This window comes from Furipterus horrens, unplaced genomic scaffold (assembly GCF_987537825.1).
Source record: "Furipterus horrens unplaced genomic scaffold, mFurHor1.1.pri manual_scaffold_3, whole genome shotgun sequence".
Classification (NCBI taxonomy): Eukaryota; Metazoa; Chordata; class Mammalia; order Chiroptera; family Furipteridae; genus Furipterus; species Furipterus horrens.
Window position 1 is genome coordinate 203986272 of NW_028327173.1, and position 25061 is coordinate 204011332.

Consider the following 25061-nt stretch of genomic DNA (forward strand, 5'->3'; position numbering starts at 1 on the left):
CAAACTTGGGAAACGAACCAAAGTTTCCCACCGCTTCCAGCGACTTGTCTGGCTAGGAGGTCAGTGTGTTAACCCAAGCTAAGGTGCAGCCTCACGTAACTCAATAAAAGCGAAGGCCAAGAATCACACAGAGCACATTAGAAGTGTTTTAACGTCTCTCCTTGTCCCCCCACCCCAAAACGTCCAAACTCCAAGTAGGCAAGAGGGTGGGCAGGTTTCGGGGTTGCAGAGCTTCTGAGGGACCCCAGGCAGGTGGCCTGGAGTCAGAGCTGGCCAAGCCCTGGCCAACAGTGCTGCAGGCACTCCGCACAAAGCACTCACTGAGTCCTCAAGGGTGTGACAGTGTCCCGGCGTGGAAACAGAGGCCTAGAAGGCAGTCTCTGCCCAAGGTCAACAGCAGAGCCAGGATGAAAGAGCCAGCTCACGCGGCAGGCCAGGGGAAGACAGGTGAGGGAAATCAGGGCGGGGACGCATCCTGGCTCTCAGACGGGGCCGTTACCCAGCCCAGATTCAGAGACGGGGTGCGAACCCTGGGGAGGGGCGGGCAGACCTGTCCCCGACTGCAGAGGGCTCACTGCCGCCGGCAGTCCAGCCCTAAGGGACGGATGTGACTCAGGCCTGAACAGGCCAAGACACTGCAGGGCAGGCTTAGGACAGGCGCTCACCGGCCCGGCAGCGGCCGCCTCAGCCCATCCCTCACGTGGGAAGATTCAGAGATTGCTGGAGGCAAGCAGGCTGTCTCCTATGCCATTTCCAGACTTCCCACCACCAGATTTTTCAGAGCAGGTGACTCAGCCTGGCTTTGAGATCTGCCTTGCAATGGCTGCTCCAACGTCTTCTCCCACCGGCCCATCAAAACTTTCACATAACGTCACTGCTGATGGCCGGCACCTCAATAGGCCGCACGTATTATGTGTCAGACACTGTTCCCCACAGTCTACAAAGCGTCTCAATGACTCTCACAAGAACCCCATGAGGCAGTGGCTGCATTTGCCAGATGAGGAAAACGGGGCACAGAGGGGCAAAGTCCCCCATGCCGCCAGTGCTGTACCTGCAGGGCCCACAGCTGGGCAGCCGGCTCCCGAGTCTGCGCCGCTGACCATGTATTGGCATGAAAAGTGCCCGTCCCATGTGAACAGAAGGGAAGGGAAGCCCCACGATCCTGTCAGCAGATGCAGGAAAAGCACTTGGCAAAATCTAACACCCCCTCACGATACAAACATTCAACAAACTAGGAATGGAAGGGAATGTCCTCCATCTGATTAAAGGGCGCCCACAAAAACCCACAGAAACATCCTCCTTGTGGTGAGAGACTGGATCCTCCCCCCAAGATCAGGAACAAGATAAGGACGGCCGCTCCCACCACTTGTACTCAGCCCTGCCCTGGAGGTGTCGGCCAGGGCAACTCGGCAAGAAAACGAAATAAGAAGGACCCAGGCTGGAAAGGAAGGAGCAACACTGCCTCTGTTTGCAGATAACACAATCTTGCATCAAGAAAATCCCAAGGAATTCATACATAAAAACCAGAAACAGTTAAAATTAACAAACGAGTTCAGCAAGATTGGAGAATACAAGGTAAATATTCAAGAAAAGCATTTCTATACCCTAGCAATGAACAATCCAAATGTGATATTAAGAAAATAATTACACTTCAGGAGCATAAAAAAAAAAAACTTAGAAATAAATTTAACAAATATTTAAACACTGAAAAAAATCAAACTGTTGAAAGAAATTAAAGAAGACCTCAATAAATGACAGGACAAGCTATGTTCGTGGAGAGAAAATTTAAGATTACTAAACTGGCAATACTCCCACAATGCAATCCGCATCAAATTCCCAGCTTTCTTGGTGTAGGAATTGACAAGGTGATCCTAAAATTCATATGAAAAAGCAATGGACCCAGGCAGCTGAAACAACCTTGAAAAAGAAGAACAAAGTCGGAGGACTCACACTTGCCAATTTCAAAACTTACTACAAAGCTACTAGCAATCAAGAGAGTATGATACTGGCACAAGGACAGACAAATAGATCAATGGAATTGAATTCAGAGTCCAAAAATAGACCACACATCTACAGTCAACTGACCTGTCACAAGGATGCCAAGACAAGGGGACAAATAGTCTTTTCGACAAATGGTGCAAAGGCAAGTGGATACCCACATGCAAAAATGAATACAGTGTTCCCCCACTTACCGCGGGTATTACGTTCCAGATGCCCCCGCGAAGTAGGAACCTTACACTTATTCTACACTCTTAAACCTACGTAACTTAAACAACATACATATACAGTACCGCAAAAACCGGCAGTATAGCGAAAAATCTGCGATAAATAATTAAATATAATATTGTAAAAAATCCCGCAATACAGTGAGGCCGCGATATAGAGAGGGACTACTGTAAATAAATAAACAAATAGTTGGAATCCTACCTCACACCAGATACAAACATCGATTCAAAATGGATCATGATCTAGATATAAGACCTAAGACAGTAAAACTCTCAGAGAAAAACATAGGATCTAAATCTTCACGATCGTGTATGAGGCAGTGGTTTTTATACAGTAAAAGCGCAAGCAACGACAGTGAAAACAGACAAATCTGACGTCATCAAAAATGAAAACCTTTTGTACTTCAAAGGACACTACCAAGAAAGTGAAAAGAGAACCCACAGAATGGAGAAAATATCTGCAAATCACATAGCTGAGTAGTGTCCAAAGTATACAAAAATTATTAATAAAGCAGTAATAAAAAGACAACCGCAACTGAAAATGGGCAAAGGATTCAAATAGACAATTCTAAAAATAAGACCTATGAAAGGCCAAAGAGAGCACACGAGAAGATGCTCAGACACACTTGCCATCAGGGAGACGCACATCAGAACCACAGGAGAGATTACTTTACCTCTCCTAGGACGGCTGTAGTCAAAAAGACAGACCATACATAACAAGGGTTGATATTGCTGGTGGGAACGTCAGAGGCTGCAGCTGCTTTGGGAAACAGTCTGGCAGCTCCTCAGTTAAACATAGTTACACCGTGACCCAGCCATTCCACTTCTAGACATATAACCAGGAGAATGGAAACGTGTCCACAGGAAAACCTGTTCAGGAATGTTCGTAGAAACATTGTTCACAACAGTCAGAGGGTAGCAACAACCCAAATGTCTACCAACTAATGAATGGATCAACAAAATGTGGTCCATCCATACAAGGAGATATAATTCAGCCACAAAAAGGAATGAAGTACTAATACACGCTACACCACAGATGAACCTTGGAAACGTGCTGAGTGAAGGAAGCCAGTCACAAAAGCCACATAATGTACGACTTCAATGACCAGAAATGTCCAGGACAGGCAAATCACAGACAGCACAGATCTGGTGGCTGCCAGGGACTGGGGGTGTCAGGGGGACGAGGAGTGACTGCTGATGGGTATGTTTCTGTTTGGAGCGATGAAAATGTTCACAATTAGATGGTGGTGATGGTTGTACCACTTTGCGAATATATTCGAAACTAAGGAATTGTATGTATACTTGTAAAAGGTGGATTTTATGGTACTTGAATTATATCAATAAAAAAAAGAGAAAAAAGGAACCATGCCATGGGACACCGGGCTACGTAAACCTGCAGAATCCCACCCCCTATGCCCACTATCCCACCAGATCCAGGGCGAAATCAGAGGAGGACCAGGGAGCACTCCCCTAGAAATGCTAGGGGTCCCAGTGAAACGTGGAGGCAAGACAGCCAGTGAAAGGCCACACCCAGCGTTGGGTCAGACACCACCGCCGTTCCGAAATCTTAGGTTCTGGGGTGTGAGGCAGCAGCCTGGGCGGTGGGCAGACCCAGCAAGGTGGCAAAGGCCCAAGTACACCAAGACAGAGGGGCACGTGCACACTGTCACATCCTCTTCCTTCGTCCTCATTTGGAGCTTGCTGACCACCGCGAGGAGCGGGCACCCCTGGCTGCAGACCCCACTCCTGCTCCAGGGGTGGGCCTGAGACTGAGGCCACCCGGTTGTGCTGCCAGGAAGGGCCCACAGTCCAAGCTCAGTCACCCAGCCTCGGGCAAAGGCAGTCCTGAGCCCATGGCAGAGGCTGGAAGGGACCTGTGACCCTCGCTGGGCCTGCCGCCTCTCCAGACCCCAGGACAGCAAACCGTGATGTGTTTCCTGCTTGAGCCACTTCCCGGTGACTTACAGCCCAAACCAGCCTGACGCACCCGTGAAATCACCGTCCGTTAGGAACACCCACTGCTGCTGCTGTGTTTCAGCGACCGCCCGGCAAGGAAGTGCGCTGGGCCTCCGCTAAATCCTGGGGGCTGGAAGCACAGCAGCGGAGGAGCACAGGTGCCCCTGTCCTCGGAGCCCACATTCCAGGTGCGGGGACCAGACGATACATACACCACACTGATTTACTAACAGGCAAAATGGACAGCTGGACAGAGTGGGCAGGAACACAACGCATGGAACGGGGAGCCCAAGGGGCGCCAGGGGAAGTGGGGGTGCAATCGGGCAGCGTCTCACTGAGCAAAGACACGGGAGGAGGAAGGAAACGGGCCATGCGTCCGGGGCAGGCATGTTCCCAGCAGAGGGACAGTCTATGTGAAGGCCCTGCTTAAGGACACGGTGCTGTCTGGATGCACAGACTGCACCCAGCCTGAGACGAGGATGGTGACATCAGTCTAGCTTTTGGACAGAAGGCAGGGTACCTGGCTGAGGGAGGGAAGGGCAGTGAAGGCACCAGGCCCTGCAGCGCCTTGGTGGCAGCAGACACACCAGCCCAGCCCGTCCCACGTGACAAACCATGGCAGCAGCGGTCCCTGCAGCTCAACCATGGGAAACTCGCAACATCGCCAGCAGCTCTTTGCCCCAAATAGAGGCAGAATAAAGACTCTCTACAGGCAGCACTGGGAGCCCGGGAGGCTATTTCTGGTTCCTCAAAACAGGCTGCTATTGCTTATTTATTTACTGTCTTTATTTCTGGATGGGAGCTGGAAAGAGGCTTTTTTTGGTGAGATGGTGGGCTGTGTTCCATTAAGAGCTGAAACATCAGCCCCTGGGAAACGGAAACAGCCCCGTCATCGGCGAGTGTGAAGCCCGAGGCCTTTGGAGATGGGAAAGTCCCAACTGTGTCCGCGAGTCCAGAGGGGGAGAGAGTCGTTCAAGGCCACACAGTTACTGGCAGGTGCAGGGTGAGAACTCAGGTGTCCCGAGTCACACACCACTGCCCCATGTATTCTGCCAGGCGGCCGCACTCTCATCTGACTGGTGGCAGCTGCAACAGAACTAGCAAGAAGACAAAACCAATGACACAGTGGCTCCCAGAGGACAGCTAGGGGTGGGAGAGTGGGCAGAGGGCACTTGGAAGGTGCAGTTTTGAAGCCTGACTTTGAACCTGGGGTTAACGCCTCGTCGGCTATAAGCTTTGGGAAACGGCTGAGCTCTGCTGGGTCTTGCTGTCCCGTCTGGAAATGAGGAGCCAGGCCTCCCTCGGGGGGCTGCTGGGAGGCCTGGTACCTAAGAGGCACCCAGCAGTGGCCGCTGCCATTTCTGGTACCACACTGGGCAAGGCCAGCTGGGGACACCCACAGGAGAGCAGGCAGATACTGAATCGTGACCGCTGGTCCATGGCCAGTTCCCGGCGTGTGTCGGCTGCCAGCCTCAGCCTCTCCGCACGGCAGCAATGGGATTGAGAGAGAGGAGGGCACCCAACATGGTGAATGACCCCATCCGGCACACGAGGTCACTCTGCCACCTGTGGGCCTCCCAGCAGAGCAAGCTGAGGCACGAAGACCCTGAGGCACAAGGACCCCAAGACTGACCTGGGGGGCAGGAGGCAAGGCACATGCGTGACACAGTGAGCTTCAGCCCTGGATGCGGGCCAAGACCATCACACATTTCCAGCAGCTCCCCAGGCAATCCAGGCGGCCTTTCGGGGCCTTGGGCTCCTGACCAGTAGAACACAGGTCCTAATATGCCAGCCCAGTCTACTTGCTGGAGTTGCAGTAAGAGTGAGGGACAAGGAAAAAGTGCTGCAGAATCTGCAAAATGGCAGAGAAAGCAGCCACCCCTCCTGGTGCCACCGTCTGCTCACACTCTCCTTGCAAGGTGAGCGAAAGCTTGGGGTCCAGGTGCCACCATGAACCGGGCAGTGGAAAGGGGCCCTTTGCCACCCCCAGCACCCAGAAGGGGCAGAAGCAGAGACAAGGGGAGCACCCCAACCTTGGGTGTGCAGAAGGAGGACCAGGACAGAGCGTGTTGCTCAGATTTCTAGCCAACAGACAGGGGCTCGTGACCCCCAGGACAGCTGGGACGCTGGGTGGCAGCAGCCCCAGCCCTGGCACTAGGGAGTGTGTGCTCAGGAGGGCAGACTTCTAACTGCATCCTGGAGAGACCGGGGGCGGGGCAGGGGGGGGCACTCCGAAGGAAGAGGTGACATCCTGGTGGTCTTCAGTGGGGGTGGGAAAGTCAATCCATTCGAACCCTCTGGCCTGAGCCCCTCCTTTTCAGGCAGAGTGTAGGCTCCAAGAAGTAGCGGCCTTGTCTACTATGCTCACAGCCAAGAGCACTGGGACTCCCACCTCTCCTGGCCGGAGGCACCCAGACGCTGCCTCTCAGAGCTGGGGTGGGTCCTGCTTTCCTGGGCTGCTCCCCGTTCCCAAGGCCCCGTGTTCTATGGCAGGAAGCAGCCCTGTGCAGGAGGGGTGAGGAGAACCATTGTGCCACTGAGGCTGGGGGCGGGGAACAGCAGGATTCAGGGAGAAACAAACAACCTGATTGGTAAGCCCTGAGTCTTTGAGGAGCTGGTCCCTCAGCCCTGCAGGCCTTTCTTCAGCCCCCTTGGCCTGGGAAACCCGCTTTCCTCCAAGCTCGGGTCAGGCTGCCTCCCTCCTCGAAGCCCTCCCCGCATATACAGGAGGAGGCCCCTTCTGCAGGGCCCGCCTTGGGCCCTACACAGAGACTATTGATGGGACCCCTCTGCACAGACTGGGCACCCCTGGAGGGGCTGCGGGGGACTCAGGCTGCCTGGGTTTGAACCCCAGCTGCACCTCCTATCAGCTGCGTGACCCCGGCCAAGTAACCACCTGACTCAGCTTCCTCGCTCGAAAATGAGAACACCAGTAGCTACTTCATAGGATTGTCCCCTCCCCCACATCTGGAAAATGTATTTTTAAATTATGAAATAGTTCCTAAGTACAGCTCCACCCCAGGGTCTGGGTCTGGGCAGCTGCAGTGGCCCCAGCCTGCCCAGCACAACCCGGCGCCTCAGCCTGGGCCCCGGGACACGGACAGGACAGGCGCCACGGCCCAGCATTGGGCCTTCCTCCAGCAGCCAGACTAAACGTTCCTGGAGTTCAAGCAAGCAATCCCTTTCAGCACCCTCACCCCCTAACCATCATCTCCCCCACAAACGACCACATGCCACCACCTAACCTAACCACACACAGCTGCCGGATCCAGATCATCGTTCTAAAGCTCCCACCTGTGCGATGCGGCAGCTCAGCCCAAGCCCACAGACGTCTTGAGTGAAAGCTTTGCCAGGCCTCTGCAACCTGACCTGATTACCTTCTGTTACGGGGGCTGCCCTGCGGCCCCCCAAATCCATATGCTGAAGCCCCAAACCCCAGCACCTCACAACGTGACTATTTGGAGACAGGGCCTTTTACAGCGGTGATTACATTAAAATGAGGCTTTAGGGTGGCCCTGATCCAGTCGGACTGGAGTCCCTACAAGAAGACATTAGGGCACCGATACAGAGAGGGACAACCATGAGAAGACACGGAGGGGACAGCCACCTACCAGCCAAGGAGAGAGACCTTAGAAGAAAGAAGTCCTGCCTTGACCTTGGCCTTCCAGCCTCCGGAAGTTGTTAACTTCTGTTGTTTAAGCCCCAAGTCCGCGGTGCTCTGTCGTGGCAGCCCAGGCAGACCAATGCGCCCCCCAGCTCCCCTCAGAATGCAGAGCCCAAGGCCATTCCGAGCCTCACGCGGGCTCCACATGGAGGTCTCCTCTCCATCCCCCGCGCACACCTCTGTGGCGCCCCTCCCCCACGCAACAACCCCCTCGTCCCTGAGGACAGTGGTCTTACCACAACGCCCCCCACAATGGCTCCTAACCAGGCCCCTACTACCAGCGGCCTCATTTGTTCTAGTTCCTCTTTGTCACACATTGCTACCTTGTTTGGTGGCTCAGTTTTGTATCCTATTAAATTTCCACATTTGGGTCCTGAGTCGGCAACCAGACCGTACCTTCCTTGGGGTCGGGACTGGGACCTACCGCTGCCCAGCACTGCTCAGAGGAGGCAGGCGTCAGCAAGGACCAGAGCTGGAAGCACTGGAAGCAAGAGGAGGGGGAAAGGAAGCATGGCACCGCCAAGCGGCACAGGGAGGGGAAGGGCGTGTGCAACTCTGCAGCTAGCCACCGTGTGGCACTGTTGGCCTGGCACAGCCCTGCACCTGAGGCCATAGACTTGAACCCACAAAGCCCCGAGAGTCTGGCCCACTGATCAGCAGGCTCCAATGTCCATGCCTCACTTTTAGTGCCTGATTGCCCAAAGTCACCTTCCCACTGCTGTTACATGTTAGGGGGCTGGAACCACGTGCTCTTGAATTCTAGACAGGAAAAGGCATCCTGTGTATTCCGGGTGAACCAAGTTCCTGACAGCAGCTTTGAGAACAACCCCAATGGCTCTTTGACTCATGATAATGGCAGCCACCCAATCATTCGGAATAATCAACAGCGGTGGGAAAGCAGCCACAGGCCTGGGCCAGAAGGAGGAGGCCAGGAAGGACCTGGGTGACAGGCCCATGGAGGAGAGGAAATGCAGTTGGAACCGGTCTCTAACCTCCAGCCAGGCCTGAGACTGCAGAGGGCACCCCTGTCCTCACCACGCCTCTCTGCTCTCGCTGCCCAATTTAATGTCCCGTCCACTGGCCTGGCCAGGGAGGGCCCAAGCATCCCATCCTAGCAAACCACATGCCTGGCCTCACACAATGCTCCACCCCCACCTTCTCTCGTTCCTGGGAGACAACCTCTCCTGGGACACCCTCCCCGCCCAGGTCTCCATCCACCCTCCCTCAGCCTCCTTCAGGTATGTCAGAGTATCTGCTCTCAGTTGCTAATTCCCCCAGGTACACTTAGAAACTGTCCCTTGCTCTGTCCCCACATGTCCCCTAATACCCGCTGCCAGTCATTCTGCATTCCCATTACAGTAGGTGATTCATGTCTCCCTGTAGTCCAAGGGCCCCTGAAGGCTGGGTGGATTAATTTGAGGGAAGAAGGCAGTAAAAACAATTGAATGACAGGTCTGTGTATCTTCATGCCCATTCAAAGCCCAGGATGAGATTAAATTCAAACAACACATTTTGTTTTGTTTAAGAAGAGTTCCAACCCTTGCAGCCACATGCCCTGGGGACGCGGGGCTTGGGAAGACTGACTCGGGGAAACCACTGGGGAATCTGCCCGGGCTCTGGGTGGGTCCCAGGAGAAGCAGATCCTCCCCTCCTCACCCTTTGGAAGCCATGGGCGTGGCCGGTTGGGGGCTAAGTGCTGGGTCCAGGGCCTGGGCCTGACTAGCTGCCTCTGTGCTCCCTTTTCCATCTCTGCGATACGGGCGTAAGAGCATCACCCACTGCCCGGGTCATCGTGAGTACCTGTACACTGGGGCTGTGCGTGACGCGCAGTAATAAGCAGTAGGTAAGGCTGTGCTGCTGTCAGTCAGACGTGGGTCTGCTCACTCTTAGTCACTGAGGTCCCATCAGCACTTTGAACCCACAATGGGGTCGGGGGCTCCTCAGGAGCTACACCTGTCTGTGTCAGGCGCCCCCTGTGGGGTAAGGGAGGTGAGAAGGCCTGGCCTGTGCTGTTCAGGCCTGGGGAGCTCAGAGCCTGGGCGAAATGTCTGTCACCAAGGCCAGCAGAACAGCCCGCGGGGGACTGGGCTCCTGGGCTCCTGAAACAGCCTGGGGCAAGCTGGGCTCAAAGGCGGGACTGGGCGCTGCTCATCCATGGTGGGAACCTCATGCTGGGAATTTAAGTTATTCTTCAAGGGTAAAAGCCAGTGCGTGGCAAGAGCACAGGCACCTGGCTCCACAGCCACGCCCTTGACCACGAGGCTGAAGCTGCCTTCTCCGACTCTCACTGCCCCCTGAAGATCTGGGCCTGCAGGGGTTAGGGAAGTTTGCGTCCCCACCTCAGAGACCAGGAGGCAAGGGCATCGAGCTGGCTGTGTGTTCCCAACACTGGTGGTCAGACACTCCGGGCCGCCTGGGCTTGGGCGACCTGGAGAAAGTCACTTCCCCTCTCAGTGCCTCAGCTCCCTGATCTGTGAGATGGGAAAAGAACAGTCCTGCCGGGTGGGCAGTTCCTGCTATAAGGATCGAATGAGTCAATACACAGAACACCACTGCGACCTCTGTCACCACCATCACTGTGTCATTACCGAAGGCCCACCATTTTAATAACTCCAGAATCATCTTCGAGAGCCCAGCTTCTCTGCATGGAGACAGGAGGAAGGAAGAGTGCTCTTTCCTGCCCAGAGACCATGCTCTTGACATCAAGCAAACAGGAGGGAGGGAGACGGAGCCTGCGTGTCCAGCTGTCCGCCAAGACAGAACTCAGACTCGAAGGTCAGCAGCAAACGCCCCAGCCAGCCCAGAGGGTCGTCACTCCCTCAGCGGCAGAACGCATGACTATGAGGAGCACCCTGTGCTTAGAATAGCAAGTTGGGTCTGGGCTGTCGTCCCCAGCAGGGCCAGCGACACAGAGAAAGGGACTGTGCTTGGCCCTGGGCTGAGCCCTCTGAGGCAGCAGTCTTCTCCAAAAGCCTGGGGGAGGGGCACAGGGGAGGGGGCACTCTGACCCAGGTCCTAGACTCCCCAGTGTGGCAGCAGGGCCGATGAGAGGGCCTGACCCCAACCCTGCGCCCAGCCCCAGCCAGGCTCTCCCCAGAAGGGACGGTTCCCTGTTCCTGCTGCTCACCACCTCTCTCTTACCTGCCTGGCCTCGGACTCTGCTGTACCCGTACCCAGGAAGGCCTTCCTCCCTTCACACCTCTGCTGCTGAAGCCCAGAGTCGGGGGGGCTTGTTAGCACTGGCTGGCCACAAGACCCACCACCCTGGCCTTTCTCAGTACCATGGAGACATCCGCTCACTGAGCCCTTGGCACTGCCCTGCCCTGCCGTTCTGGCCCATGGGCACCACGGCTGTGACTCGTACTGCATTTCCCTCTCCTTCCCCCCCACCCTTCACCCACCCCAGACGTGACGCCTATCACCAATGCCTGTCAGTGCCACCCCTCGAATCCCTCTGGGCTCTGTCCCCTCTACTCCAGCCCACTGCCGCCACCCGCACCACACCAGGTTCTCAGCACCTCTCCCCAGCTCTGCAGTGGCCTCCCTGGCTCCATCTGTAGGCTAGGTCCAGACCGGCACAGCAGGGCCCGCGGACTCGGCGGGAGGCTCTCCAGCGGCGGCGACGGCCGGTCTCTCCTGAACACCTGTCCCTCTCAGAAGGGCAGCCACCTTTCTCCAGCAGGCCCACAGCTTCAAACACCACCCCCTCACAGCCTGTTACCACGGATGGCCAGGGACCCCCTCCTCTGGCCCCGAGCCCATCATCCCAGCTGCCACACGTCAGCTCTCATACAGGAACTTCCGCCTCAGAGGTTCCCCCAGTGTGTCTGCTTATGCACCTGATTCTTGAAAATACCCTTCCTTTGTTTGCACATTTATTGAACACCTACTACGCTCCAGGCACTGCCATGGGGATTCAAGGTCCCCAAGGCACACTTCCTGTCCTTACAGCCCTCAGTTGGATGGGGAAGAGAGAAGTGAGCAGATGTGACAAAACAGTGGGACTGTGCTGTGACCGAGGGCAGCAGGGGTCTGTGGAACAGAGGGGGAGGGCACTAAGGCCCACACAGGGAAGGAAGTGTGCAGCAAGGAGGACTACCTGGAAGAGGTTGCCTGAGCCAAATCCAGAAGCTAAATATAGTGAGGGTATTCCAGGAACAGGAAACTAAAGACAAAGATCAAGGGTCAAGAGGGGGCTGCCCTAGCGGTCTGGCGTGGCTGCAGCAAGGGGAGTGAGGGCTGATGTGGCAAGAGATGTCACCCAGGGAGGGGTGGGCAGGGGCCACATACCCTGAGATGTTCTAAACTGGCCACACAAACAGAGATACTTCATATCCATTAAATTCAACTTAGAAGTGTGCAAGGAAAAATGACTGTTTGCTTAGCTGGACAGGCAGAATCCTAAAATGGCCCAAGACTCCATCCCCTGCTGTGCACACCCTGCGATAATCCCAGCTGACAGTCCTGGTTAACACTGCCCTGGTCAGCTGGTGAGGTTTCCCCCTGTCTGACTCAGCTGGTGACCTGTTTCATCTCGAGGGGACAGAGCGCTGCTGCACGCAGAGTGTCAGAGCAGAGGAGCCAGACCCAGGCCCAGGTGGACATTCCTGGGCCCCGTCCCAGCGTGTGCGAACGGCTGCTGGAGACACGGATCAACTCCGTGGCAGCTGCTCCCGGTGATTTACGGCCCCTTCCGGACCCAGGCAGACGCTGGCTGTCCCCACTCGGCTCCAACTCCCAAACGCAGCAGCCTTTTTAGTTTTCAAGACATTTTAAAAATAACGTTTGAAGTGCTCTCTCTGGCAGTACGGCCGTACGTATTCTAAAAGCAGAGCACAAAATGTGAGCTCGGCCCCGGCGCCAGGAGGGAACTGCCTTCAACGACACCGTCCATCCTCTGAAACAATGAGGCAGCTTCCTTAATACAGAAAGGGCTCTAACCAATCAATAATAAAAAGACCAACAATCTGATAAAAAACAGGCAAATGACACGAAAAGATTTTCACACAGAAATATAAAAGGCTTAATAAGCACATGAAGAGACGCTCGATTTTGCCAGTAATGGAAGAAAAGCAAGTAAAGATAGGTGCCGTTTCCCTGGCAGGCAGGCACAATTAGGAGTAAAATTTGTTCAAACCTTCTGAAGACCAATCAAGCACAATCTGCCAACATGGGAAACGTTTATAATAACCTTTGACTGAGGAATTCCACTTCTAGGGACTCGTTTTACAGAAATATGCAAAGATCTGTGTTTACTGGAGCCCAGTTTATATATTTTTTAAAAACCCAAATCAAACTGGAATGACCTCGCAAGCCCAACAGGACCGAGTGAATTACGACTCTGTCATTCCCGTGCTGAGCTATGTTGCCATCAAAGGGGACAGGGCACTCGGGTCTCCATCATCTTTATGGGCTGACATGAAAAGGAGCCAAGACATCTATTAAATGAGAAGAAAACAAGTTTTATGAGAACAAATGTAATATGACACTGTTTCTATTTATTTTTAAAGCACAAATGTATTTGTTTGTGTATGAGAAGGGTTTAGAAAGATGGGTTCCACACCACTAGGAGCGGCCGTCTCCAGGAGTTGTGGCCGAGGTGAACCGGGTCTGAGTCACTGGCAGTCAGGGCCCGGGCCGGGACTGTGAGCACTGGAGGTGGGCAGCCCTCGGGAGGCCTACAGCCCAGGGATTCCTAAGGTGTGCTGGGGTGGGGGTGGGGGCCCTCTCCCAGAAGCCCTGCAAAAGGGGGCTGGGGGCCCCAAAACCAGTTCGGTGGAAAAGGCTAAACACTGCACTATTTCATGGATTCCAAGACACGTGTTTTTGACTCCCCATCGCTGAAGTTGAGGTGCATCACGGCCGGTGCCCAGCCTGCCCTGGGGCGGGGGGGCGGGCAGGGGGGGGGTTCCGCGGAGCCCAAAGCACAACCCTACTCTTCAGACCCTCCTCCTCCACCTGAATGTGCGGTCGGGGTGACTGGAAGCAGCCAAAGTAAAAGCAAGGACTGTTTCTCCCACACTCCCCAAGTCTGGGAGAGAAACCAGGAGCCACGCATCCCCCCAAAGGCCCCCACCTCCCGTCAGTTCATGGGCCCCGAGCTGCCTCCATGGCCACCTGCTCCAGGAGCTTGACCTGGCCTGGTGCCCAGTCCTCCCTCCCACCAGGCCCCTTGGTGGGGCACAGGCCCCTCAGCCTCACCCCGTGGGCAGAGGTGCGGGCAGGTAGGCATCACAGGGGCCAGCTCCTCAGAAACCCACTCTAGGGGTGAAGAACTTTCCTAGCGAGTTGATCCAAAACTCCAGCCTCCTCCACAAAACCAAGGCTAGACGCGGGCCCTGGCTCAGGAGCAGCGGTCCTCGGGGGCATATACCCCATCCTCCGTTGTCCTCGACTCTGCCGGCCAGCAGCTTCGGCCCAGAACCCGGGCTCCCGGCAGGACCACGGAGCGGGAGCTGGCAGCACCTCACTCCGGGCTGCGCTTGTGGCAGAGAACGGGACCGGCCCTTCCGCACACCTTCCCCCGGAGGTGATGACCCCCTTGCCTTACAGGTGAGCAAACAACTCAGGGAAGGCGGTGACGCCCAGGCCACACGAGGGGGTCGGCGGTGTGAGGCCAGGCCTGTGAGCACCAAAGCCCTGTCCTTTTCCACTCCATGTATTGCTGTCCTCAACGAGAACAGGCAGGTCTGTTTCCTCCTTAACCATATGGGGCAGAGACTCCGTCACCGTTTGAGGCCGAGCTGCTGATGTCTAGTGGACACCAGGGACCTTGTCTGCTCAGTGTCATTGCCTGGACACCAGGTGGCGCCCGGGAGCAGTGCCGGCTGCCAGTGTGGAAGGCACCAGGAGGCTCTGGGGATCACTGGCCCCCATGGGACCACTGTGCACTGTACCCCTCAGAGTCCCGGTTCCCCACACCCTGCCAGGCTCACGGGAGACACAGTGCCCATGAGGACTGGGAGCCGCATTCCGGAAACACTGGCTAAGGGGACAGCCAGAGGTGTGGCTTCAAACCCCAGGTCTGGGCCCCCGAGTAGCTCTGTGGCCTCAAGCAACCTAAGCTCAGTGCCCTTGAGTGTCCCCACTGCTATGGGGAGACAGTAGCACCTTGCTCACAGGGTCATCGCGAGAATTAAATTAGCTGATACGCGCAAAGCGATTCTAACAGTGCCGGCCTGACCCGCTGACAAAGCAGGCTCGGAGCGGAACGGTGGCCTGCACAGGCCGCACGTGCAGAGGACGTGCGTGGGCCTGCGCCCAGCCTTTGACTCCAAGCTCCCCCCGCCCCTGCCTCTCCCACCCGGAGCCCCTTGCAGCTCACCAAGGGAGGGCAGGATCGCCGGCCCCCACCTCTGAGTGAAAAGGCCCCCGACTCCACACACCCTGCACCCCAGCAGCCCTCCCCACCCCCGCGCAGATGCTCTGTGGGGAGTTATTTCTCCCAGGACGAGAGGAATGTTGTTTCTCTTCACTCGCTGTCTCGATTACTCCATTTGAATCCAGCCTCCAAGATGAGCCCTGATTAAATTCCCATAAAACCACAGGCAGCACCACTCAGTCTGTGGTGTGCAGAGCCCTCCCCAGAGAGGCCTGGCGACCAACAGCCATCTGTCACCTCCAGAGCACATGCGTGGGAGGCTCCGGGAAAAGGGAGACCGGGAAAGTCACCCCTTACCCGCAGCTGTCATCAGCTCAAAAGGGCCTCTTGAGCCCTCTGCCCTGTGGTCGGAGGCACTTCCCCAGCCGCTGCCCCCAGGGCCCAGGGGACAGACCTGTGCCGTCCAATCACAGCCCAGGTGCTTTGTCACAAGCAGGCTCAGCAGCTGGCTACAGCCTGGCCCGCAACTGCTCGGCGTGGGGTGGCAGAGCCATGCTTTGGACTTGGGGCTTCCGTCACCATGTCCTTGGCCTATGTAGCAAAGCCCGCAAAGGTGTGCGCATGGCAATCATGCCTCGTCACGAAGGCCCCCTCCTCTGTGCCCATGCCTGCCCCAGGCAGTGTTTAACTTCTGGAAGGCTCCTGCCCTTGGTTTGAAATGGATTCAGGTTCAGTGGCATCTGTGCCTCTGGCCAGGGGGTGTGGGTGCAGCCCCACCCAGAGGCGGTGGCCTGTTAGGGAAACCTGGTGCCCAGGTGCTCTGGGCTGAGGCCCTCTGCAAGCCTACTGACCTCATCCTGTTTTGAGTCACTTTGTGGAAGGACTTCACAGCTGTGGTCACAGGCTGGGGCCACACCCCTGGCCAGCAAAGAGGGGGACTGGTCCTTCTCAGTCATTCACCCAAGGATTCCTCAGAAAGTGGCATGCACACTGCTAGGTGACCCCAACGCTCATTCTCCCCCCTCTTCCATGGTGACACAGCTCCTAAAGTTCAGCTGGGCACACAGCTGCCCAGAATGAAGAGCTCGTTCCCCCATGGCCCCGCAGCTCAGTACATTCTTTAAGTCCTGGCCAGCGATGTGCGCACAGAGCACCATGCAGCTCCCAGACCTTTTCCAAAGATACCCGGGGCTGCTCCCCTTGCTTCCCTTTCCCTCTTCCCCCTCCCCACTCTAAAGTCCAGATCATGGAGGTGGTGGCTGGAGTTTGAGCAACGCTTTGGACCAGGAGGGCCACACTGCCACACAAAGAGCTGGAAGAAGCCGCGTGCCTGCTGCCCCCAATGGTACCTTCCTCTGGGCTTGTAAGCGAGAGAGAAGGGACGTTCTATCTCGCTTAAGCCACCATGACTTCAGGTTTCTGCTGCTGCAGTAACGTGAGTATTAACCGAACAGGTGGGTTTGAGACTGACAGGTCTCAGGTACAAAAAGGACCCTGCTTCCCCTCCAGACGAAACGTAGAACTTCGATGGCACTGACCACCCCGAGGCCGCCCCAGTCCTCAGAGAGGTGAGGTGGGAGCTCCAGGCAGCAGGCCTCACCTGCCTCCCAGAGCTGATGCTCTACACGGAGAAAGCTGGCCGCGGAGCGTGGACCCCAGCCCCAGGGCCCTGCTACGCTTCCTGGAAGAGCCTCCCCGGTGCCCCGGCCCTCCGCAGGGCAGCTTCCCTCCCGCCCCGTCTGCTCTGCAGTGGCCCAAGCTCCTAAGGACAGGGAGAGCTGCTTCAGCATTGGGGCTGGAAGTCTCTGTGAAGCCACTGCTCCCAACACAATAGCGGTCCCTTGGAGCACCATGACTGACTGGGGAACCTACAAGGGTAACTATGGCCGTTCACAGCACTCCTAACAGGGCCATGTCCCTGCAGGCACAGGGGGAGTGGGGTGGAGGAGCGCCAAGGGGACGCTTCCCAGGGAAGCTTCCCGTCTGCACAGAGGAAGGAGCTGGCCTCCAGGGTGGGGTGGGGGGCACAGGAGCCAGCAGTCCTCCCCATGAACAGCCCCAGGAAAAGGCTCTAGGAAGTCCCAGCCTCTGACCGCCCTCCTGGAAGAATGCCAGCCCGCGTGGCGTGCACGATAAGGAAAACCCAGGGTGCAATGGTCACAGCCCGCCCACCCACACAATTCCTGCTGGCCTTAGACCAAGCCGGTCTTCAGGGTTCCGTCCACAAGTTCTTGCTGGGGCAGGAGGTGGCGTTCCCTAGCCAGCTCCTAAGCTAAGGAAAGCTGGGTTTGAAGTTTCTTGGACCCAGCAGAGTGGGGTTGGATCCCCTGCCCACTGGGACCAGTCCCCAGTCGCTCAGGCCTGTGGCTGGGTGTATGTCCCCCTCACAACAGGATACAGGGAGTGAGCCAGGCTGTGTCTGCACTGTGTCGGCCCTGTGTCTAAAAGGTCTTCTCCTCTCCTCACCAGCTCGCATGCCTTCTCTGGCCGCCCACCCGGGGAATCCGCCCCCACTGCACGTGGTGCCCCAAGCCCCCCTCTCTGACCCAGTGTTTGCGAGTCCCTCACCAGCACCCCATACTTCAGCTCTCCCCGCTTTGCTCACAGCCCTGCCCTGACTGGGAGCCCAGGCCGTCACTCCCTCCTCACTGCCTGCCAGGGACAGCCCTGTGTCCTGTGCACCTGCAGTGCAGTCCAGCCCGCCGTCACCCTGCTCCCCGATGGTGCACACTCGTAGTCCAGGCCCAGGCTCCCCTTGACCAGCAGCCCTGACTGCCTGCCCGTAAAATCAAGACAGACCTCAAGACCCAACCAAGATGCCTCACCCCCTTCCATCGTAAGGGAGCAGCAATAGCCATTCCTGGGTGACCCCAATGGGCTGGGATCCATACTGAGTTCCAGTGGGACATCAATCCATTCATCCCGACCCCAGAGGCCGCAGATAAACCACTCACTACCTACATCTTATGGAAAACCAGCAGGGACTTGGCCAAGACCACACAGCGGCAAAAGCCCAGATTCAGACACAGCCTCAGTCTGTCTCCTCCAAAAGCCCGTGCTCTCTGCTCCGAGGAAGCGTGCTTCAGGGTGCCCTCCCTAACCCCACCGGAAGCATCACTTCCAATGGACTTGTGAAGGGCGTGAGCCGGGGCCGCTGGCCTGCACCTCCTCCCACTCATCGGAACGCTCATCTGTTAACACGATCTCCTGCCCCTCTACACAGAGTGGGTGTCCCACACACACACCTCCTGGGGAGAGCCAGCTTTCCATTCTAGAGGCGGCATGCAGTCAAAACATCGCTCTAGTACTTCCTTGTCACCTGGGGACTCTAGCTGGATCCGGAAAAGGAACACGAAGGAAAACAAAGTTGACATCATCACCAACCACTCCAGATCCAAGGAGGACAGGACGCTGGTGTGCTGGAAAAGCCCACCCACTTGTCCCCCAACTCCCGGTAGTCAGGTCCGTGCTCTGCCCCACCTGATGAATGCCAGGCACCCAGGGAAACAGGCCTTGAGACCCCTTACAAGATGGCCAGTTCAGGTACCGGGTCTTCCTCAGGGCATATTCCTTAAAGAAACAAGAATTCGCCAACTCTCTTAGCCTGGGCATTTGCTACACCCAGGGCCCTCTGGCCGTGGGCATGAAAGGCAAGTGCAGGGGTGAGGAGCTAGGGAGCCCAGGTCAGAGACCTGGCTGAGGGCTCGCTGACACTTACAGGCTGTGTGACACCAGCTGGTCTGCTAACCTCTGCGAGCCTCCAGTACTGGTCTGTAAAGTCAGGGAGGAGACCGTGCCCTCCTTTATGAGCGCAGGAAGAGAGAATACGAGGAGAAGGCTTAACCCAATACCAGGCCCCTGGCACACATCCAGCAAATGCCGCTCTCATTAGTCCCATGATGGTCCTGTGAGCAAGGCTACACGGGATCCCCACGTGACATCACAGGAAACGATGCCGGGGGCGAAGTCACTGCCCAGGTCAGGGTTCTAGGCAGCATGTGTAGGCCACACTCATGGTCTGGGTGGCAGGGCAGGGGCTGCCTCTCCTACCCCTGAGATGAATCTCCACGAAGCCCCAGGGCACAGGCAATGCACATCTCCTTGAAGTTAAACATGGCTCTCGGCAGGGAATGCTCGAACTGTTAACATGAATCTTTCCAAAAAGCATAAACAAACACCTTGGAAAGGCAGGCTGAGCTGCCCTGCCCGGGAGGTGGGGAGGGTGAGCCCCAGGGACAGAGGCTGTAGCTGGCAGCAGAAGCTCCTGCAGTGGAGAGGGGGGCTCCTGCCGTGAGAACATGGTGTACCCCGCGAGCTCTAACCGCCACATTACATACCGCCATGTGTTTGATTAAAGGCCCTTTAATTTCTCTGTCTGCCTCCTCTGCCGGGTTACATAACTGCACGCGAGCCCGCTGCTGAGCTCCCCACGTGCTCCTGCTCTCTAACCACGGTGTTACAGGGACGCCTCACTGCCACTCCGTGGCTTTAGGATAAGAAAACAAAGCCATCTTGAAGTGGCTGGAGCCACTCTCCCAAAGAGCTCTTGGGGGCTTTTATTTCCCAACTCTGCTGGTCACAGGGGAGAAGGAAGGGCCCTCCCCAGAATGTGTGGCCCCTGGGATTCAGCTGCTTCCCATCCCAAAGTGCTTACAAAGGCCAGAGCCCCCGCCTCTGCCTGGCGACCACAGAAGCGGGCCACCCGCCTGGGAGCCCATACCTTTCATGTAGGCCTCGATCTTCCGGATGAGCTCGTAGGACTTGGAGCGGTCAAGCAGGGTCCTGATGGCAGGCAGGGGGTCCAGGACAATGGTCTCAGGGTGGGCATCGATGTACTCCTGAAAGGAAAACACACCCTTCTGGTTAGAAGGGAGGCTGGTGCCAAAAGGCAAGTGATACGCAGGGCCCCATCCCACACACCCCACCACATCCAGCCCTGTCCTCACCTCATTCTGGAGACCCCCCCCCACACTCAGCCCCACAGGTCACATAACTCTGTTTAAACCAATCAGGGCATTCTGCCACCCGGCGCCACTGGCTCAGGAGGACAGGTGACCCACATCGGTCCAATCAGAGGCAGGTTCAGAGCTCTCGCTGCGAATTCTAGGAAAAGAACACCATCCTCACTGAGAAGAAGCGCAGAAACGGGGTGGCTGGGATCTGAAGGAGAGGCGTGATAGAGCCAACACTCAAAATGGACCCCGAAGTGAGAAAACAGAGCCAAGAGAGGCCATGCAAGAAGGTCTGGTCAGCTCGCGGGGCTCCTGGATAAAGCCTCACCTGAAAGCAGCCCTGCTCCCCATGGGGCTGCACCTGCACAGGTAAGGACTCTTCGGCAGGGCAAGGGGGGCACTGAAATGCCGGGATTCATGAGGATGTCTGCGGGGAGGCCTGGCAGGGAGACACCTGCCACCGGCCACCACCTGGCCCTCAAGTGCTCACACCAGCAAGTGCTTCTTTATTACCTACTAACTCCCTGGTAGGCTTATGGAAATGCAGGAGGAACCATGACAAAGTTGGTCTTTAAGAAAGTTGCCATCTTCCTGGGGAAAGAACACTAATATACATGAGAAACCAGAAACTATTATCTATAACAGAATTTTGTAACAAGAGAAAGTGGAGCCCTGGCTGGTGTGGCTCAGTGGACTGAGTGCTGACCTGCGAACCAAAGGGTCGCTGGTTCGATTCCCAGTCAGGGCACAGGCCTGGGTTGCAGGCCAGGTCCCCAGTTGAGGGCATGTGAGAGGTAACCACACATTGAGATGTTTCTCTCCTTCTCTTTCTCTTTCCCTTCCTCTCTCTCTAAAAATAAATAAATAAAATCTTGAAAAAATAAGAACGAAAGAAAGAAAGAAAGAGGAAATGTTTCTAGGAAAAGAACCCCGGATCCTGGCCCTGCTATTTGTCACCTCTGGACTACAGGAGCCACAGGCCACATTACTGAGAGGCCTGTCAGGCAGACACAGTAAACGAGACCCTCCCTTGGGCTCTAAAACAATACGATTCCAAGGATAAAAATGTGGAATGCTGGGTAACCGGAGACGGGCTCAGAGAGAAAACTGGGTGTCAGGCAGGCCCTTCGGCAGCTGTTACTACTGTGGGCTGAAGTGTGCCCCCACCCTCAACCCCCAACCGATCTGTTCCTGTCCTAAACCCGGTCCCTGTGAATGTGACCTTATTTGGAAACAGTGTCTTTAGACATGTAATCAAGTTCAGATGAGTCCATACTGGACTAGGATGGGCTCTGATCTGCTGGCTGATGTCTTTAAGACTAGGAAAATTTGGACACAGACATGCAGGGAGAAGGCCATGTGAGGACAGCAGGGGAAGTCACGGAGCTGCAGGGCAAGGACAGGCAAGGGCTACGGGTCACCAGCGGAAGCTAAAAGACAGGCAGGCACAGACCATGCCTGGGTGCCTCTGGAGGGAGCCCACCCTGCAGACGCCTTGGTTTTACACTTCTAGCCACCGTAACTGTGAGAGGAGAAACTGCTCGCATTTTAAGACACTCACTCAGTCCATGGTGCTCTGCAAAGGCCACCCAAGGAATGAACAAACCAGCTTAAGTCACCCTGCCCTGCCCAGTCTGCAAGATCAGCCTGGGAGCTCAGCAGAGGCAAGGGGAAAAAGCCATACTGCTTTTCTAGTTAACCTTATCAGCAAAAATAAAGCTCCATTTAGAATTATTCTTTTCAGTGAACCTATTTTGGTTCCTAGTAATCATTTTTAAGGGCTCTCAAGCATAAAAGCCAGAGATTCATATCTATGCCTCTGAAATCTGCTCCCCACTGTATCATACCCGAGGATCTAGTTATGGGCTCATTTGAGTCTTTTTCTCTGAATGTTTAAAAAAAAGTCTCTGTCCCTAAAGGGTAGCCAATGCGCACACATGGGGAGGCCTGCATCCCATCCCCCAACCCAGAACTCTATGGGGCCTGCACGCTCTCACCCCTCAGGAGGTCTTCTCCCTGAATGCTTTCTGGAGGTCTGCCTCTAGAACAGAAACCACCTGCATGGCTTCCTCGCCTCCTCCTCCGCCTGAGAGACGTGACTGTGGGCAAGAGAGCTCAGTGACTGGCCCACTGCCCTGGTCTGTCAGAACAAGCAGGCAGCCGATGCAGGCGGGCCCACATCTGCCACCCACAGCGGACAGAGGGTGAGCTGTGTGGGAGGTGTCCTTAAGGAATGTTTCTCTCTCGGGTCAAGCGGCCATGCCTGGTTCCACATCTTGGCCTCACTCAGTGCCAGCTGTCCCCACTGCAGGCACCCTGTCTGCAGCTACCTGTGGGCACCGGTTCTTTGTCAGATCCCGTCCCTTTGAACCAGGCCTACGCTGCCACAAGAGCATGTCATTCGGGAGACACCAAGAGTCACATGTACGTATGACATCACATTAACATCCTCATGTTGAAAGGCCATCCATGCAACAGACTTCATGTCAGCGACAGTGCCCAGGGCATCCTGAGGAGCACAGCAAACACATGGCTGAGCAAAAGTCCCCTAGGCTTCGCTCTACTGATCCACAATCCTAGCCAACGCATTCATATCCTGGGTTATGAACTAAGAGCACTGAACTGCTCCCCCCTCCCCGACACACCGGCCGCAGCCTGGTGGAGAGGGAAGAGGAAAGGACCAGAAGTCGAGGAAAGCAGGCTCCCCTACTGCTGTCACCTGGTGTCACTGTGGGCAAGCCATTTGGTTTACCTGGGTCTTGGTTTTCTCATCCCTGACTTGAGTCTAAATTGGAGAAAAGTGAGGACCAGTGTTTATGGAGGCAGACTCCAAGGCCACATGTGGGGGCTGTTCCAGAACAGGACCCACAGCCACTTGCCAGGGGCATCCCAGGGAAGGGCAGGGACACACCCAACCTCGCTGCCCTCCTTCTCACTTCAATGGGCTGGCCCAATTCTCCCCCAACCACTGAGTCATGTAAGACACAGCTCTCCAATGTCCTCCCCTCAAAAATCCCCCCCAGTCCCAAGAAGGGTATCTGCACAGTGGCTGGTCTGGTTCCGCTTTTGTGCATTAGGACAGTGACCTTTAAAGAGGGAACTCAGAATCATTAAGACAGGGATTTAAGCCAAACTCAGGAGGGGAAGATGCTAGAAGAAAAGGGAGACTATCTGACAAGCAGGCGCCGACAAGCTCTGACCCAGGATGAAAGCATCCACGTTCAGAGAGGAACTGTGCCTGAACTTGATCTCTTTTGGGACCAGGACAACGAGGGCAGAGAAAGTTTTTCCAATCAACCCACTATCCACAAGTGGCGTCTCTCCCAAGCTTTTTAGCTTATCTATTGTATCCCGGGCCTCATGCATTCTTCACAAGCCTCTTAGAATAACCAAAACAAACCCTGGACCATTTTATCACCACTCAGAGGAAAAAAGGCCCAAGGGTCTCCGTGGCAAAAGATAAACACTGCTGCCTTAGAGGGCCTGCCTGCAGAACACCTAGGAAGGGATCCTGGAAGGTAACAAGGCACAGCCTGGCTCCAAGCAGACTGAAAAGAGTTTGGAAAAGCAGAAATATACAGACTTGGGTCAGCAGGGCCAGAAGGAGGTCTGGAGAATGCCAGCCAGATGCCCTGCCCCAACCCCAGGCCGGAGGATACTACAGGATGATGGTGCCAAGTGGCAGGCCAGTCTCTGTGTGGTACTAGAAGGAGTCAAGGTTTCCCTGCTGAGAATCGGAGCCCAAGGAGAGAACTAGGATGAACATCAGAGATACTCTTTCCTCTGCAGTTCCAGTTATGGACAGGAAATGAGCGAGGATTTGCTCTCATGTAACAGGAAATGCAAGCAGAAGTCCCGAGTTCAAATCCTGCTTCTGCCACTTCCTCTATGTGAAAAAGAAACTGCAGCTGGTCTCGGTGATGGTTTCCTTGTATATAAAATGTGTGTTTTGAATAAAAACTACCTCGGGGAGGTGCTGTGGGCACCAAGGAGATCACGAATATGAGAGGATTCCTCAGGATTCCGCACCATGTGGACTCCCAGGGCCAGGCCCGACCCAAGGTCTCTGAGCTCGTCCTGCCCTGGCCCACGCAGCAGACAGCAAGGGGCACGCCAGCTCAGCGCTGGGATGAGCACCTAGGCTGTCGCGGCTGGGCTAACCCTCCTGCTGAGGCCTGGAGCAGGACAGACCCTTCACTGCACGGCAGCTCAGGCTCCAGGGAGCGCCCTTCTGCAAACAGCTCAGGTCCCGACAGCGTCCCCAGTGCCGGCTGCAGCCTGCCAACCTGCTCCTTATGCAGAAGAAGAAGAGGTGCCCACTCACATCTCCTGCCCCTCGTTTCTCGGAGGGCACTCCTCCAAAATAGACAGACACTCTCGGGAGCAAGACCGTACTGTGGGACCCTCCGTGTCTTGAAGACGCAGCCCTGGCGTGCACAGGGCGTCTCACCTGCTTCTCTAACTTCCCTGCAATCGCTCCCGGGAGAGCAGGCTTCCCCAACGGCAGGCACCCTGGTCTTGGTCAACCTTCGCTTGTCTTCTGGAGCGATTTCTAGTGTCTGAGCACTCGGCCTGAGGCCTCCCGGCCTGGGGCAGGAAGAGGGAGAGCCCCTAAGAAGTATGTGTGCGTGGGCATCACCCCTTCATCTGCGGAGCAGCCCCGTTCTGCCCACTGGGGGCTGCTGGGTGAGGAGTGTCGCCAGAGGGGAAGCCACAGGCGTGCGGCTGGGAAGGGGGAAGAGAGAGGGCTTCTGGAGGCCAGTGACACTGAGCCACCAAGGGTCACAGGCCTGGACAGAGGATGAAAGGCATCCTGCTGAGGGGACAGCAGAAGCAAAGGCAGGGGAGGGAGCCCAGAACGGCTGGGTGGACAGAGGCCTCACGGGAAGGTTACATTAAGGCAGAGGGCAGAGAGACAGCTGGAGACAGACCGGCCAAGGAGT

The 25061-nt window shown here is 56.0% G+C and overlaps 1 protein-coding gene across 2 annotated transcripts in view; it reads right to left on the reverse strand.

The window, feature by feature from the left end:
- ITPK1 (inositol-tetrakisphosphate 1-kinase) overlaps nucleotides 1–25061 on the reverse strand; it is a 136316-nt gene that overhangs the window by 17637 nt on the left and 93618 nt on the right. For both annotated transcript variants that reach the window (XM_090271330.1, XM_090271331.1), the window contains exon 4: nucleotides 19887–20004. In XM_090271330.1, coding sequence (XP_090127456.1) covers nucleotides 19887–20004 — 118 coding nt within the window. The remainder of the gene's footprint in view (nucleotides 1–19886; nucleotides 20005–25061) is intronic.